This window comes from Pituophis catenifer, unplaced genomic scaffold (assembly GCF_029215685.1).
Source record: "Pituophis catenifer annectens isolate HBS135680 unplaced genomic scaffold, rPitCat1.0.hap2 SCAF_1, whole genome shotgun sequence".
Lineage (NCBI taxonomy): Eukaryota > Metazoa > Chordata > Lepidosauria > Squamata > Colubridae > Pituophis > Pituophis catenifer.
The window spans coordinates 59233297-59249582 of record NW_027256881.1 but is presented as its reverse complement, the minus strand read 5'-3'; the positions used below and the strand labels follow the sequence as shown (position 1 = coordinate 59249582).

The window sequence follows — 16286 nt, the reverse complement described above, 5'->3', positions numbered from 1 at the left end:
ATTGTAGAGTATATTTGCACTAAAATATAATTGAAATTGATATAATTGTACTTCTTTGTGAAGTTCTCTTTCTCTCCTCAAATATATTTATGTATACTTTTACATTTTGAAGGGATTTAAAAAATGCAGTGTAAAAGTTCCAAATTTATTTTTACCTGCATCACCAAGTAATGTCTGCGTGTAACACATAAATGTAAGAGGGCCAAGAGGGAGTGTGATGATTTTAATCATACAAAAATATAGCTCATAGCTGGCTTAAAGGCATATTTATGTAGGTCTAGCATCCAGTATCTCCATCAGCTGTATCACTAGGCAATAAGAAGGTGAATTTTCAATTTGCAGGTCTTCTGTGGGCTATGGAATCTCATCAAATCCTCTCTTATATGGTGTGAAGATTGAGCTGCACCCGCATGGCTCAGTACTGCCAGCATATGCTCACCTGGCAGGAGACAATTTTCTTTATGGGAAAAATGTGTAAATTGCATTTGAAAAGTTTTTAATTAAAGGCGGCTTTCTGGGACCCTTATGCTGGATGACCTGCTTGCTAAATCTTATGAGGGGAACAAGATTCAGAAAACCAGGGAATAAATACACCACCATTCCTATCTGTGTTCAAACTAGGGGAAAGATCCACACTTCAGTACAAACATAGTAAAGCCTTTTTCAAAACCCATGATTTTTTTTTTACAGCTGTGGAAACTTTATATGGACTCTTTATTGAAAAAAAAGAGAGAGAGAGAAGAATGAATTGATGATCTTGGGATTTGGTGATTAAAACAAGCTTATGGAGAAAAGTTTAAGATTACTTGATAGAAAGAAGTGTGAAAGGTATAGTTGCATGCTTTTCTTTTTCAATTTCTTTCTTATTTGGGGTGTATGTGTGTGTGTGTTTGGGTGTATTTATAGTTCCATACTCCATTCAGAGTACTTCTGCATTTCTCTGTGGTAAGAGCCTTGCAAAGGATTTTCTTTTGGAAACTTGTTTTAAGTGGACTGCTAGCATTCCCATTGTTTCTCTGATAGGCACCTGTGACCTTTGTTGCAAACATACTTCAGAAAGCTTTGTTCTCTATCTGCCTGACCTCTGAATCCCTCTGACAAATGAATAAGATGTGATGTTAAGTGAATCATTAGAAAATAAACCACTGTTTGTTTTAGTCAATAAGTATGAAGGTTATTTTCAATGGGACACTACATATGGAGGGCAGGTTTTAATCCCTGCAGAAATTTCGCTACAATACGCTGTGGATGGTTTTGAACTAAATAAATAAAATAAACAAAACTCGCTAGCACAACCAAGGTATTTTTTTTTCAAAAACAAAACAAAACAAAAACATCACAGTGCATGTGTGCACGGAGGAAGGGGCTAGGACCAGGGATGAAATGCTATGTTTGGACCAGTTCAGCCGAACCGGTAGTGGCGGCGGTGGCGGCGGCGGCAGATGGTTCAGAGAACCAGTAGTGGCAGCAGCGCAAGGCTCCGCCCAGCCATCTGGTCATTGTAATTTCCTGGTTTTAACCAGGAAGTAACCTTTTTTTACCCTCTGCACATGCGCAGAAGGCTTTGCACATGCACAAAGGGTCCAAAATCACACATGATGCATGTGCACGCGCACGCACACTTCCAAACCAGTAGGGAAGGTAAGTAGATTTCACCTCTGGCTAGGGCCTAGAGATGGAAAATTTCAATAATTTTCCCTTGGATTTATCCCTAATGAATATCATTCCCCACATCTATTACATTTATTTTAAAACCCTGATCTAGTTTCAGTGATGTAGTTAGTGCCATATAAAATTTGGCTCTTAGCCAGAACTTCCCAAGGCATTAGTAATATCATCCTCAAAGAATATCACAAAGTTACTCTTCCTCATAGCCACTTTGCATGGCTAAATGGTTACACCCTTCCTATTCCTTCTTCCCAATTTGCTACTGATCTATATGCAGAGAAGTTTCTATTGTGCAGGGAACTGTTCAAAGATGAATCTGTCTTTCACTTTAACATGCTATACTCTTATGCCTTTTTGTTTTGAAAGGTTTGTTATGCTTTAAAGAAATAGAAATAAAACATTAGATTAAAAAACAACAACATAATATGGATTATGAAATATTAGATATAAATTTACTCAGCCTTACTTTTTCTGTAGTCGTTTATCTGAAAACAAAAAAATTTGGAACAGAGAGAAAAGAAGTTGCATAGCAGTGCAGCCTTCCATCTTAAACCCTCCAAATAATTTGAAAAGGATTTATCCTGTGATTAAAGCTAATCTACCTATCTGGTAAACAGAGCTTAGGCTCTTTATGAAGCTCCTGGGAAAGATTTTGATGAAAGCGTACATTCTTTTTTAACTGTATTCTATCCTTAATCGGGCTTGTGGATAAGTTGAAAATTAAATGGAAGTTTACCTGTTTCTGAAGAAATGTTCACCTCGACACTAAGGTCAGGGATGGGTGCTCCTTGGAAAGATGCCACACACAAGTATGTACCATAGTCCGTGAAACGGAGATCAATTATCTCTAGGCTGCTTGTCACAGGGGGAAGTTCGGGGTCATTTTTGATGACAACTACTCGATCTGAGAATTTGGCCAACTTCCCATTCTTGTACCAGAAGTAGAAAACTTTTTCTTGTGGGACAGCATCCACATGGCATGAGAGCTTCAGGTCCTGGCCTAGCTGGATGGTTTCACTCTCTTTGATGACATCAGGAGTGATCTGGAAGGTTACATTCTTCATGGCTAGAGGAAATACAAAGGCCAAACTGGTGAATATATCAGTGCCTGATCTTCAAACGGTCAAAATATGTCATATCATGTCATGTTGTGTCATGTCATGTCCTGATTGACAGGACATAGAAATCTGAGTAGCTATATAATGCAACTAGTACACCATATAATTCACATTCTTACATTCAACAGAATTTAACATTCTGTTTCATAGCATCTCCTCTTCTTAGACAGAAATAATTCTGGAAAGTTGTTTTCACTGAATCTATGATGCAGGGGGGGAACGAATATCCTTCCCCTCCTTGCTATAATTTCATTCTTGATAGGAGAGGGATACAAACATGATTTTTGAACAGGCTACCTCATGCTTGTATGCAAATATAATGTTGTTCTGACCAAGGCTCCCTTAACAAGCAGGAGGCAGGAATTACTGGCAAAACCTCTTTTATTTACACGACTGTGAATTATGTTCATTCATAGTCAGCAAGGTTTGTCCAAACAGTTTTTCAAAGGAATATTTCTCAACACACCTTGTCTCGTTTGGCAAGCTGCCACATGAATTGTTTCCAACCGGAGTACAAGGCAAAACTTGGAACAGAGTCTCTCAGAGTCACGGAATGAACGAATTGTTTCCTGCAAAAGCCCACTCTCTGTTTGCTCCTCTTTTATTTCCTATGGGAGGGACCAATTATCTCCAAGGTGTGGCCTTACTCCCGAGTTGAACCTGCTTTCTTAATTGTTCTTGTCTTCTGGCAGCTCTGCGCATGTGCACACTGGGAAGAGGCTCCAGCTGTTCCTCTGCCTCACTGCTGTCTATCTCCTTTTCTGCCTCCGACACAGAGCCCTCGTCCGAGCTTTCCCCAGCCCCCAGGACTGGCCCAAGTTCCTCCCCAACCTTTTCACTGTCCGACTCTGCTAGCCAGCTCTGCTAGCCGCTGGTGGGCCACAACAAATGTATAAATTTGACCATCAATATATGGAATGTGACAAGAGCGGTTGCTTTGACAGAAATGACTTTAGAGCTCAGGAGAAAAACAAGAAGAGAGGGAAGAGTTTTAAAGAACACGAGAAAACTTAATTGTTTGCATCCATCTCCTATCAAAACCCCCTCTCCTTTCAATGTAACTAGTGTGAAGCATATATGTGTGTATGCTTATGTGTACACACTTATGTGTTAAAAACAAACCTTAAAATTACGAGGACTGAAGGAAAGGAAGCAATGCAATATAAAATCAAGCTTGGTTAATACTCTTTCTGTCCTGAACAGAAAGAGTCTTAAATTTATTCCAATCTTTAAAAGGAACAAAGTGAGCTGGAAATTCAGGCTCCATCCCCAATTAGATTAATAGAAAGACGTACATCGCACCAATAGGCTCACTGTCTTCTTGGCTGGGTTCCCCACATTGTTGATGGCTGTACAGTTGTAATAACCTGAATCTTCGGTTTGAATGCCCCAGATGGTAAGATTGCCCCCTTGAATCAGGCTGTTCAGAGGCATAGGACCAGGTGAGTGAGACCAGACTACCTGAGGCAAAGGATCCCCGCCTGTTAACGAACAGTATATGGTAACATTATCCCCTGGATTTACCACTAAAGTCTCATTCACAGATAGTTTTAGAGCTGGTGGAGCTATAAGAAAAAGAGAGAGAGAAAGAAAAAGAGATTTAAAAAAAAAAGTTATGATGATTCATTTCTAAGAAATATGAATTAGCATATTTTGCAATATATACAAAAGAAAGCCTGATGAACCTAGAAATTTTAAAAAAAATGCATACTGTGCTTGTAATCCAGTCAGATGGTAACTCTCAAACTCTCAAACTAGGAACCCAGTCAGTTTCAAAAACATACAGATGAAAACTGGAGGCATACAACAGTGCTATGCTCAAAAAGATAAGTTTGTGTTTTCCTAATCAGCTTGCCAAATTATATATTGGGAAAGAAGAGAATGTCTTTTTTTGAACTCTACCTTTTGCCAATGCCAACTCCTGGCTTTTCAGATATTATTGCATTGTAATCAATCCCAACCAATTATTTGATTTTTTTTTCTCCCATTGCATAACCGAATTGTTGCTTTAAAGGCTTCAGATCTCTCTAATGTGTTAAATTATTGCTGGGATATAGATCAATAATTTAATGTCCCTTTTCCTTAAATGTATGATGTATCGCACTGTTAGAACGTGTTAGAGTTTACAGTCCTATAATTTGGTGCCTTCAGGGCTACAACACCTATCATCCTCCATCAGCAAGGCTATATACGCACCATCAGGTTAGGGAGACCCATAAAGCTTATACTTTATACCTTTCTAGTATAGATATGAGACTCATTTAGACTTGATGCCAATTCTTGCACTGGAGTTATAAACACATGCATCCTCAAAATGTGACACAAAGAGTGATTAGAAGTTCCCAATCATCATTTGCGATGAAACTATCTTCTCCAAATTCCCTTCACCTCCCGTGCAGAGCAAAAAGTCTTCCTTGAGGATTTAATTCCAAGTAGCTTCACATTACAGCAATGAAAGAGCAGAATGCATTTAACTTGTTAATATCTTTTCCCCACATTCCACATCCCGTGCCCTTCCTCCTCCTCCTAGCAATTATTGCTAACCTCTAGAGCTCTTTTTTTAACTGCCATACATATCAAATGCTGGGCTCTAACCTCATTCACAAATCTTTGAGCCTCCCCTTTATGTAAGGAGTCCTATTATGAATGGGCAGCTCCTCTGCTTTAGAATGCTTAACCTCAACCCTTCTGATTAATTCCTTTTCTTCAACATCCCCAGACACAGATCCAAAAGGCTTTTCTCTGTGTTTTCTGTTTAATCTCTCAAAGGCCCTTTAAAGCTCCTTCTCTGGAGTCATCAGAGACTTCACACGGAGCTCAGAAATTAACAATCAATGGGACAATGGCTGAGGCATGTTTTAAGTAACAGCTGTAATAATGCAAAATAAGGCATCGTTACATATTCATAAAGCTTGATTTAATGACATCATTATTTCTGCCATCTCTTCTTTCTGGGCCATGTGTTAATGACCTATACTGGATTTGCCCTGAATTTCTACTTCAGGCAAACAAAAAAGCAGGAAGGCTGATCTCTTACAGGGGCAAGAAAATACATATTTAACAGCTATTCTGATTTTGATCACATCCAGATTGATTGGCTTACATTTGGGCAGTTTAAAAACTAACATTTCTTGCCTTAATTCCAAAATACATAGACTGACACAAGTGAAACACCGGCCAATTATGTCCAATCAATTGGGAAAATCAATGCGATGTAATAGGTAAAATAAAAGCCATGGATTACAGGCAGGAAGACTGTGAATTCTAATCCTGCCAGAGACATGAAAAACAACTGGGTGACCTTGCCCCCTCTCCCCTCTCTCCCTCCCTTCCCTCTAGGAAAAAGATACTGGCCAGCCTATTCTGAAAATGTTGCCAAGAAAACTGCACCAAGTGACAGGTGACTCAATGGACCACCAGTACGCTGATAACTTGAGTTTTGATTTCAAGGTAGGATAGTAAGGCTGGATGGCAGCATTAACTGAATCTAATATTCCGGCAAAGAAATTTCAGCTGAAACTCCAAGCCCCAGGCAAACTGAGGGGAGACGTGTGGGTGAGTAAACATGAATTTATGGTCAATAGAACATCTTCCTGACAATGTCTGCATTGCAATGAGTGGGAAGTGGATGACCATCATTCATCAGGAGATACCGTATTTTTCTCACCTTTTTTGGTGAGGCAAACAAGAAAAAGAAATCTGCCTCTGCCTCCCAGCAATTTTGCCTCGTTGCAGCAAACAGCCTGCTTTGCTTTCATTTTCATTTTCAGCATAGCTTGATTAGCACAAGGTAAAAAAAAATCTGCTCCAGCAATTTACCTCCTTGCAGCAAGCAGCAAAAGCCTGTGCAAAACAGCTGAGAGCAAAACAGCTGAGAGTCGGGAGGCCGATCCAATCAACTTGTGCTAATTAGGCTATGCTAAACTGAAAGGAACTGTTTCTTCTTGCTGCTTGGTGCAAGGAGGTAACTGCTGGAAGGCAGAGGCCAAAGGGTGGGGGCCAGTGGGTGGGCAGGGCTATATTTTCACCCCCTTTTAGGGGGGGAAAGATACATTGCCCATATGCTCACCCTGATTTTCCTATCTCACAATAAACTCACAGAATGGGAAGTGGCAGTTTACTGAGCCCCAACCAGGCCTAATCTAGGACTGGGATATGTGGCGAAACTGAGAGAAGAATCTGAAATCCAAAATGTGGTTAGAAGTGAAATATGACTGGGAGTTTATTTATGTCTGGCTCGCCAATACAAATACTTCATTTGGCCTTCTAATTAAAGGGATGATGCCTTCTAATTATTGGGATGGAGGAGGGTTTCAGGAGGACTGTAAGTCTTAAAGAAAGTAAAACCCAAATGATAGCATTTTTATGATAGATAGGCAGAACAATATTTAATCACATGCTGCTAAAGTTCAAATCAGGTACAGTTTTGCATTGTGTAAACATAAGCATTATGTCAATGTTAGAAGACATCATAATACCATCCTGCACAGCTCGGAAAACATCTAGTAGTGTGTATTCGTGCTATTATTACATTTATTCTTCCAGTAGACTTTGGAAGATGATGCAAATTTATAGGTGTTGCATCATATCACACAGACATTCCTAATTAGTACCACACTGTTTAACAAGGATTTTTTTTAAAAAAAAAATGTACCAAACCAATACCAAACTGTTTGAGCTAGGTGGCCTTTTATAAATCTTGTTAAGAAATAATATATAAATAAAATAAGTAAATTCAAATTTCATCTTTGGAGAAGCTTCTCTAGGAGTCTCCACCAAATGATGTATGATAGAAGTTTAGTAGGACTGAGACTTACTAGTTGTAGCAATCTAAATGTCTATAGATATTCTCAATCATCCAGGTCATGGCTGTCCTAAAGGTGCTTTTTCCAAAAGATCACCAGACTTTCTTGGATTTTTTTCTTTGAAAAAGTTTCACTTCTCATCCAAGAAGCTTCAACAGTTCTAACTGACTGGTGGGGAACGGAAGGATTTATGTTCTTTGCAGTCATCTAGTTGTTAGCACTCTGAGAGCTGCTATGAGAGGTCATTAGCTCTGAAAATTCTTGAGGCCAATAAAGGAGAATATTTGTAGCTCAGGATTGAAATGAGGGGTCCTTGGTGCTAGTGATGATGATGTTACCTAGTTAGGGTAATGAAACATCTGCAAGAAAACAAGCAAGCTCAGAGAGCACAGAGGACCCCTCATTGTTGGGGGTTTATCAGTATTGTCAGGGTCACCTGAATCAGAGTGTAAATAGATGTAGAACCTTCTTGAGACTGCTGAAAGGACTGTGTTGTAAACAGGAGATAGGTGGGTTGTATCTCTTCCCCTCTGTTGAGGGAAAGCTGTTCAATTTTAACATATATGGCCTCTTTGATTTTCTTTCAAGTCAGTGGTCTTCTCTGTCTAGAATGTGAACTTTGCTATCTTATGAAACACCCTTCCCTGAGGACCCCCCCAATATCTATCTTCTAGGGTTTTAGATAAAAAAAAGTTTTAATTTCACTTTTAAATCTAAAGTTACACAACTAGCCTGTTTTAATTTTTAAAATCCATGAAAGCTGCACTGCCACTTTGAAGGTTTGTCCTCCAAATTATTTTAGCTCCGTGTTTCCCCGAAAATAGGACCTACCCCCAAAATAAGCTGTAGCCTGATTTTTAAGCATGGACCAGAGGTGGGTTTCAGCAGGTTCTGACCAGTTCTGGAGAACCAGTAGTGGAAATTTTGAGGAGTTCGGAGAACCGGTAGTAAAAATTCTGACTGCCCCCCCTTCTATTCTCTACCTCCCAAGTCCCAGCTGATCGGGAGGAAATGGGGATTTTGCAGTATCCTTCCCCTGCCATGCCCACCAAGACACACCCACCAAGCCACGCCCAGAGAATCAGTAGTAAACATTTTTGAAACCCACCACTGGCATGCACCTAATATAAGCCCTACACCAAACATAAGCCCTAGTGAAGGGGGTGGGCATGGCCATCACAGGAGATTATGCGCATGCATGGGCTGATGGTGTCCGGGACCAGTCGCAGCTCATGCAGTGCAAGTGAATTGATTACCTGTCCAAGCAGCAGGTGGAAGCATAGGTAGGGGAAGGCAAGTGATCTGGATGCGCTGTTTGGGCCAGGGGAAAGCCAAAGAGTCAGTGGGCCAGAGTTGGCAGGTTGACTTGTCTTTGTGTCTCTCACTTTGCCTGCGGCCCGTGCAGTTTGTCAGGATCATCTGCCTTCTGCTCCGTGCCTCTGCCTGCTGCCAATGCCGCCGCGCGAAGATGAGCCTCCCACAGCCAGCCACCTGCTCCAGCCTACTGACTCTCAGCTTTCCTGCAGCTCACTCAGCATGTCCGGATCTCCTGCCCCCCCCACATCTTCCTCCACCTGCTGCTTGGACAGGTAATCAATTCACCTGTGCTCCATGGGCTGAGCAGCCCCAGAGTGTGCCGATCAAAGGACCAGTGGGCTGCTGCTGCTGCCAGAAACTGAAGGTCCCCACGCGCTTGCTGCCTCTTGTGTGTGTACTGGGAGGTGGGGCCCAGCCGGACTGATCACCCTGAAATCATTTTTCCCTGAAAATAAGCCCTAATGTTTATTTTGGAGCCCCAAAAAATGTAAGTCATATTTTCAGGGAAACAAATGGTAATACTTTTTGACTACATTTTTGAACTGGAAAACACCAAAGGAATCCTTTCAAAAGTGAGAGCATATAAATGTGGTTCATAAAATGGAAAATTTAGAGAGGGAATACTGGGATATTCTATCCATCAAGAATACATGATATTTGGATTAAGGAATGGTTAACCACAAATTGGACTTTATATTGTTTTATTGGTCTTCAGCATCTGTAAAAATGTGAAGTGTTATTTCTCCTGCTTTTAAGGGGAAATTTAGATTTTTTGATTTCCCATTTTCAATAAAATAGTTACATGGTTGAAAAATTTAAAAAAATGGAACAGGGTGCAGTTTATGACCTAAAATGAAAGCTGTTGATTTTTGATCTGAAGAAATGCAAATAAAGCATTTTTTTTTTACCCTAATGGGCTTTGCTATAAACAAAAAAAGTTCCCGAAGCACTAGTTTAGGCAACCATTCAAAATTATGTATTTTCTTTTATGTCAGTTTCCCAGACTTAATAGCTAAAACCCTGTGTAGCAACATTTTGTTTTCCATTATGTCAAAAAATGGGCTTGTTTATATGTATAACTGGGCCAAAAGGAATCCATAAATCAGCTCCCTGCATCATGTAAAAGTGCCGGCAGCATCTCTCCAGGCTCCTGAGTTCTGACTAGATAGCACAAAATCCAAGTTCAGCTGTGGGCCCACCTCGGATCGCCTCCTCTTGCAGTTAGCAGATGGAGACTAACAATGTGCAGCCATTCTTATGCAGGAGATGAATCTAATTTATTTGCAACCTGTGGCAATTACTTTTGTTCTCTCTCTCCCTCCCTCTCTCCCTCCCTCCCTCCCTCCCTCCCTCCCTCTCTCTCTCTCTCTCTCTCTCCCTCCCTCCCTCCCTCCCTCCTCCCCTCTCAGAAACAACTCACATACACCTTGCTGGTAAGTGAGTTGAGGAACAAAGGAAGGAGGGAAGCAATAAAAACAAAGAGTCACTTTCAATTCTCTTTGAAGTCCAATTTGCTGCAATATAACTGCAGGAGAGTTCTCCTTTGTTGTGGTTTAACCGTGTTGAAATCAAGACTGATAAAAAGAATCCTGTCCCTGCCTTGCTTTGCCTTGCCCTGCCCTGCCCTGCCCTGCCACTGTCCTGGCTGTGGGCTGACAAATCTCTGGACCTCCTAATTGTAAAATCATTAATAATAGAATAGTAAGGAAAAACTGGGCATGCATGCAGAATCATAATGGTTTCTTGCATTCACATGCTGAAATCTTAAAAACAGCCAAGAGTGATAGTTTTTGGATAAATCCAAAGTAATGGTTTAAGATATGATTCTAAGGATTGGATGCATTAAAGTACAGAACAAGTGGAAAGCACTTATTCTAGCTGAATTTAACTGGCACAAAAAGATTTCTAGAGAGGCATTCAGTGTGAGTCGCAAAGGAGTTCATCTGTTCTCTCACCTCAAAACAAGATAACCAGCAATAACAGCATTTGTTCAGGTTGCATTTGCTATTCTAAGAAAATAGTTGGAGAATCAATATAGTGTAGAGCAGTGGTCCCTAACCTTTGCAGCTTAGCAATTTGGCTGTGGGGGGGAAGGGGAATTGGGCCGCATGAGTGGTGGGCCAATACTCACATGCTCTCAAGTCATGGGCTGGTAAGCACATGGCGTCCACATGCAGTTTGAGTGCAAGTTGAGCTGTGTGCATCTGCACGCCGGCCTTCTTGTCACATGACCCAGTTCCAAATAGGCTACAGCCTGGTAGTAGGCCACAGCATGGGGCTTGGGGAACCCTGGTGAAGAGGTAGTCCTCAATTCATAATCACAATTGGAACTGGAACTTCTGTCAATAAGCCATGTATTCATGAAGTGAGTTGTGCCTGATTTTATGACCTTTTTGCCATAACATTTGCCATGGCTGTTAAGCAAATCACACGGTTGTTAAGTGAAACCAGCTTCCTCATTGATCTTACTTGTCAGAAGTCAGCTGGGATGGTCGCAAATGGTGATCATGTGACCCTGGATCTCTGCTACTGTTGTAAATATATGCCAATTGCCAAGTGCCCAAATGATGATCCCGTAACCATGGGGATCCAGTCATAAATGCAAGTGGTCAAAAGAAACTTTTTCCAGTGCTGTTGTAACTTTGAATGGTTGCTAAATGAATGGTCGTAAATGGAAGAATATCTGTAATGTACAGTATTGGATTAGGATCAGGAAGCTCATTTTCAAGTCACCTTCAGTAATAGAAGAAGATTGTACAGATTGCATCGGAGAAGTATGGTTGTGGTGCCAGATTTTTCTGCTTTGGTTTTTGTTTGTTTGTTTGTTCTTGCTTTTATTGTATGAATAGTTGTTTATTCTTGTTTGTAAGCTACCCAAAGTTTGATTTAGATTGGTTGGCTAAACAAATATTTTAGATAAATAAAGACAGCTCACTAGACTGATTTATTGATTTTGGACTAGTCACTCTCTCAGCCTGAATTATCTTACAGGGTTATTGCTGTGGGGAAGAAATGAAGGATTTATCTGATTTTCCACTGACATTCTTAACCTGTTTCCTATTTATTAAAAGCCCCTAAGAAAATTCAACAGCAAACATAGTCAATGTGACCTTCTGGAGTATTCAGTGGAACCAATGCTTCTATTCATATCTTGAATAGAATTAGCCAAAGAATAGCTAAGGGCTACATTGGTCCACAGCCCACCTGTTAACCAAATTAACCAAATACACGAAGATTGAAACAGCCAGGATTATGGAGCTCATCAACCTTTGCCTAATCACATACCTCCAATGGGCAAACTTACCAACAAATTAAAGGGACACCTATAGAACCACCTCTTTCAGGACTTATAGCGGAGGTCGTTATGCAAAATCTAGAAGCCATACTGCTTCCACAAATACAACCCAAAATATGGATCAGATATGTAGATGACACCTTCACCATAATAGAAAAGACCAATTAGAGAACACCCACAGAACTATTAACAACATCTTCAAATGAATCCAGTTTACCAAAGAAGAAAACAACAACAACAACACAACAACAACAACACATTACCCTTTCTGGACATTCTGATCAGCAGAGACCACAATGGCAAATTAGAAAAACAAATATACAGGAAAACTACCCACACCAACCAAGTGCTCCACTTCCAGAGCAACAACCCAACTTTCCACAAGAAGCTGCATAAAAACTTTACTTAGATGAGCACAAATTCACTGCAGCAACCCTGAACAACAGAAAAAGGAAACAGAATATCTATACAACAAATTCCCACAAAATGAATATCCATGCAACTTTATCAAAAACTGACTGACCACTCAACCCAATACAGCCCAACCAACACAAGATCCAAAAAGAATAACACTGCCATACATCAAGAATTCTCAGAAACCACCCACAGACTACTACAAGCACACGGAATCAGCTTAGCACACAAGTTAATTAAGGCGAAGGTAAACCAATCATCCTAAATCAACCAAACACCCAACAGCCCCAGAAGGAAAAAAAAACAAAACAGGAATCAACTACAACATACAATGCAATGACTGCAACAGCCACTACATAGGATAAATAGGCAGAAGATTGGCAGTCTGCAGGCCTGGTGGTTCAGCAGACTGATAGCATTGTGATTAACACCAGCTGTCTGCAATTACTGTAAGTTCGAATCTCACCAGGCTCAAGGTTGACTCAGCCTTCCATCCTTTCTAAGGTAGGTAAATTGAGGACCCAGTTTGTGGGGGCAATAATCTGAATTGTATAAATATACAAAAGTATGAAGGCTATTGCTTAACGCATTGTAAGCCGCCCTGAGTCTCTGGAGAAGGGCGGCATATAAATCAAATTTAAAAAAAAAAAAAGAAAGACATGGTGAAAACTCTTTAATTTCACAACATATGGACAGACTTAACTATAGTTTCAGTTGAGAAACTGTAACCATCCTAGACCAAGTCAAGTCCAAAACTACTAGGGAATTTCTAGAAGCCCGGCATTCTGACAAATTAGCCATTAATAGACACATATAAACAATGTCTATATACTATGCAAAAGAGACAATCAACAAGCCAAAAAGGAACAAAAAAACCAAAACACTTCACCACTAGTAATCAGCATTCAGAGGAGCATAAATTAACTCCAAGATTAATATCAGACCAACAATCAAATAAAGAAAACCCCAATCAAGGAACTGCCAAACAAGCCAACAGGAAACAGCCCACCCAAACAACTAACATAATCCTTACAGGGCCAGCCACTAAAATATAAACAGAGCAAATCCTACTCCTTACTAGTACTAATGATGTTAGCTAGTTTGGATAATGAAACATCTGCAAGAAAACAACGAAGCTCATAGAGCACTAAAAACCCTTCATTTTAACCCCAAGCTACAAATATTCTCCTTTATTTTTCAATACACTAGCATTGGTCCTTCTATCTCTCATTGGTCTTCTATTGGGCCTTGTTAACTCAAGTTCAATTTCTTATCCAGGATTGTTCCTAAGAACCACTGCTAACAATCCTAAAACCTGGTGTGAACCACTTAATCCCCCAAAGTCATATGTCACTGAAAGAACACATGCTCTGCATGTAAAAGGCCCTTGGTCTCAATCTTCACATTGCATGCTATATTTCAAAATGCATTCAAAGAGAGTGGAAATTCAGCATAGGTCAAAGGTTGGGTCTTAAATGAAGTTAATTCAGTGAGCCTTACTATGAACGACTTTGTTGTTAGAAGAATGCTCAGATAAGAGGTGGGGCATCTTTTGTTTTTCGATTGTTGCTGAACTGCAGCTCTCAACATCCAATACGATGACAAAACTGGCCAGAATTGCTGGGAGTTGTAGTTCAACATCTGGAACATCTTGTTTACATCAAGCAAGACAGCCTTTCCTGTCTGCTGCCAAACAAAAGAATGTCTACCCCTGAGATAGCACTAGTTACCATATTATCTTCTCAACACACTGGCTTCAAAGACTGCAGACTACAAAGCTAGAAATGTCCTCTGTTGAGGGTCACACTGATGAACTTCAAAAAAATGTATCAAAACATATTTAAAACAAACATTTTGGAGAGATAAATTGAATGGTATCTCAAGAGAAAGTACACTTGAAAATGAAGTCTAAAAGCATTTTGGGGGTTGATTTTTAAAACATCACAGAATAATGAGGAAGCAACTCAGAACACAAAATGTTCCAGATCCGAAACAGAGAGGGTATTATTCGATCTAAAACTAGAGCTTCTCCGGTTATAAGATTTTATCCTCAAAACTTCAGTTTTTAAAAAAGAAATTGTTTTCATAAGTGCAAATATAGGGAAATATTAAAAGTTAACTTAGAATCAGACATCCATGTATAGTTTTTAAAGAGGAAAGGTGGACAATTAACAGCTTGTGGACCACACAGGGACCCCAAACATTTATTTATCCATTTCATATGGATCCAACTCAACTACTGGTAGCGAATAGAATTCCAACAAAATAAAAACAATAACAAACATTCAAGTTAAAAATGCAGGCAGCCGAGAAACAAACAAAATTAAGAAGCAAGTACTTAATACCGAAACCCTCCAAAACATTATCACATTGCAGAGGTGGTATTCAGCGGGTTCTGACCAGTTCTGGACAACCAGTAGCGGAAATTTTGAGTAGTTCGGAGAACCGGCAAATACCACCTCTGACTGGCCCCGCCCTCATCCATTCTCTGCCTCCCGAGACCCAGCTGATGGGGGGGGAAATGGGGATTTTGCAATAACCTTCCCCTGGAGTGGGATGGGAATGGAGATTTTACAGTATCTTTCCCCTACCACACCTACCAAGCCATGCCTCGCCCACCAAGCCACGCCCACAGAACCGGTAGTAAAAAAATTTGAATCCCACCACTGACATTGCATCATTAAAATTCAGCAAACCCCCTCCTCCTCCACAAATGTGGACTCCTACAGTCTTCAGCAAGAGGAATTAGAGGGAACAGTGGTGGTTTATCATAATACCCCTCTCCCTTCCTTCAAATCATGTCCATACTTAGAAAGAGCCCTAAGGAATCTGAGGTCCTCCTGATCAAACTTTCCTCCATTTCTTTTGCCATCATTAATCTCTTGAAAAAAGAAAACCCTAAAAGGGCTTCTTCCCCTGTTGATCTCAATGGAGGGGAGTGAGAGATATTTCCAAAATCCCATTATTATTGGGTTTCTGTGACTTACCAGTTGTGTTGGTCAGCTCGAAGGTGACTGTCTTATCAGGGATGCCACAAACATTTCTGACAGATACCTGGCATGTATAACTGGCATAGTCGTGGGGTCGTAGATTTTTCAGCTTCAGAACTTTTGTTTCTCCCTAGAGTGTTTGAAAAGAAACAGATGAGAGAAGTCAAGTGAACTATTTGTGTCCACTAGCCTGTGAAATGAACTGTGAATCTCACATACAGTTCCAGTGCTGCCAAATTCCTTTCAAGTAATTGTATCAGGTTTACTTGCCTCAGTTTACTGATACCATTTGGGGTGGGGGTGGGGGGTGGGGAGAGAATGGAATAAAATGTAGTTTAGTGCAAGAGTAAGAAAGAGGCGGGGTCTGTAGGCACCAACAGAGTCAGAATTGGTGTCTATCCTGCCCCATTTAATAGCAATAGCCCTTATACTTATATACCATCCGATAGTGCTTTACAGAATTCTCTGGATGGTTTACAGAGTCAGCATATTTGCCCCCAACCCTCATTTTACCAACCTCGGAAGGATGGAAGACTGAGTCAACTTTGAGCCCTGTCAGGATCGAACTCCTGGCTATGGGCAGAATTAGCTGTAATACTGCATTCTAACTACTGTGCCACCACAGTTCCTTAACTTTAAAAAAAAATGAAAATTACTAGCATGCAAAGCACAGCAGTGG

General features: G+C 40.4%; 1 protein-coding gene across 1 annotated transcript in view; it reads right to left on the bottom strand.

The window, feature by feature from the left end:
- MDGA1 (MAM domain containing glycosylphosphatidylinositol anchor 1) overlaps positions 1-16286 on the bottom strand; it is a 307118-nt gene that overhangs the window by 147106 nt on the left and 143726 nt on the right. The window contains exons 5-7 of the mRNA XM_070949906.1: positions 15605-15737; positions 4082-4351; positions 2405-2734 (exon numbers count right to left, since the gene is read on the bottom strand). Coding sequence (XP_070806007.1) covers positions 2405-2734; positions 4082-4351; positions 15605-15737 — 733 coding nt within the window. The remainder of the gene's footprint in view (positions 1-2404; positions 2735-4081; positions 4352-15604; positions 15738-16286) is intronic.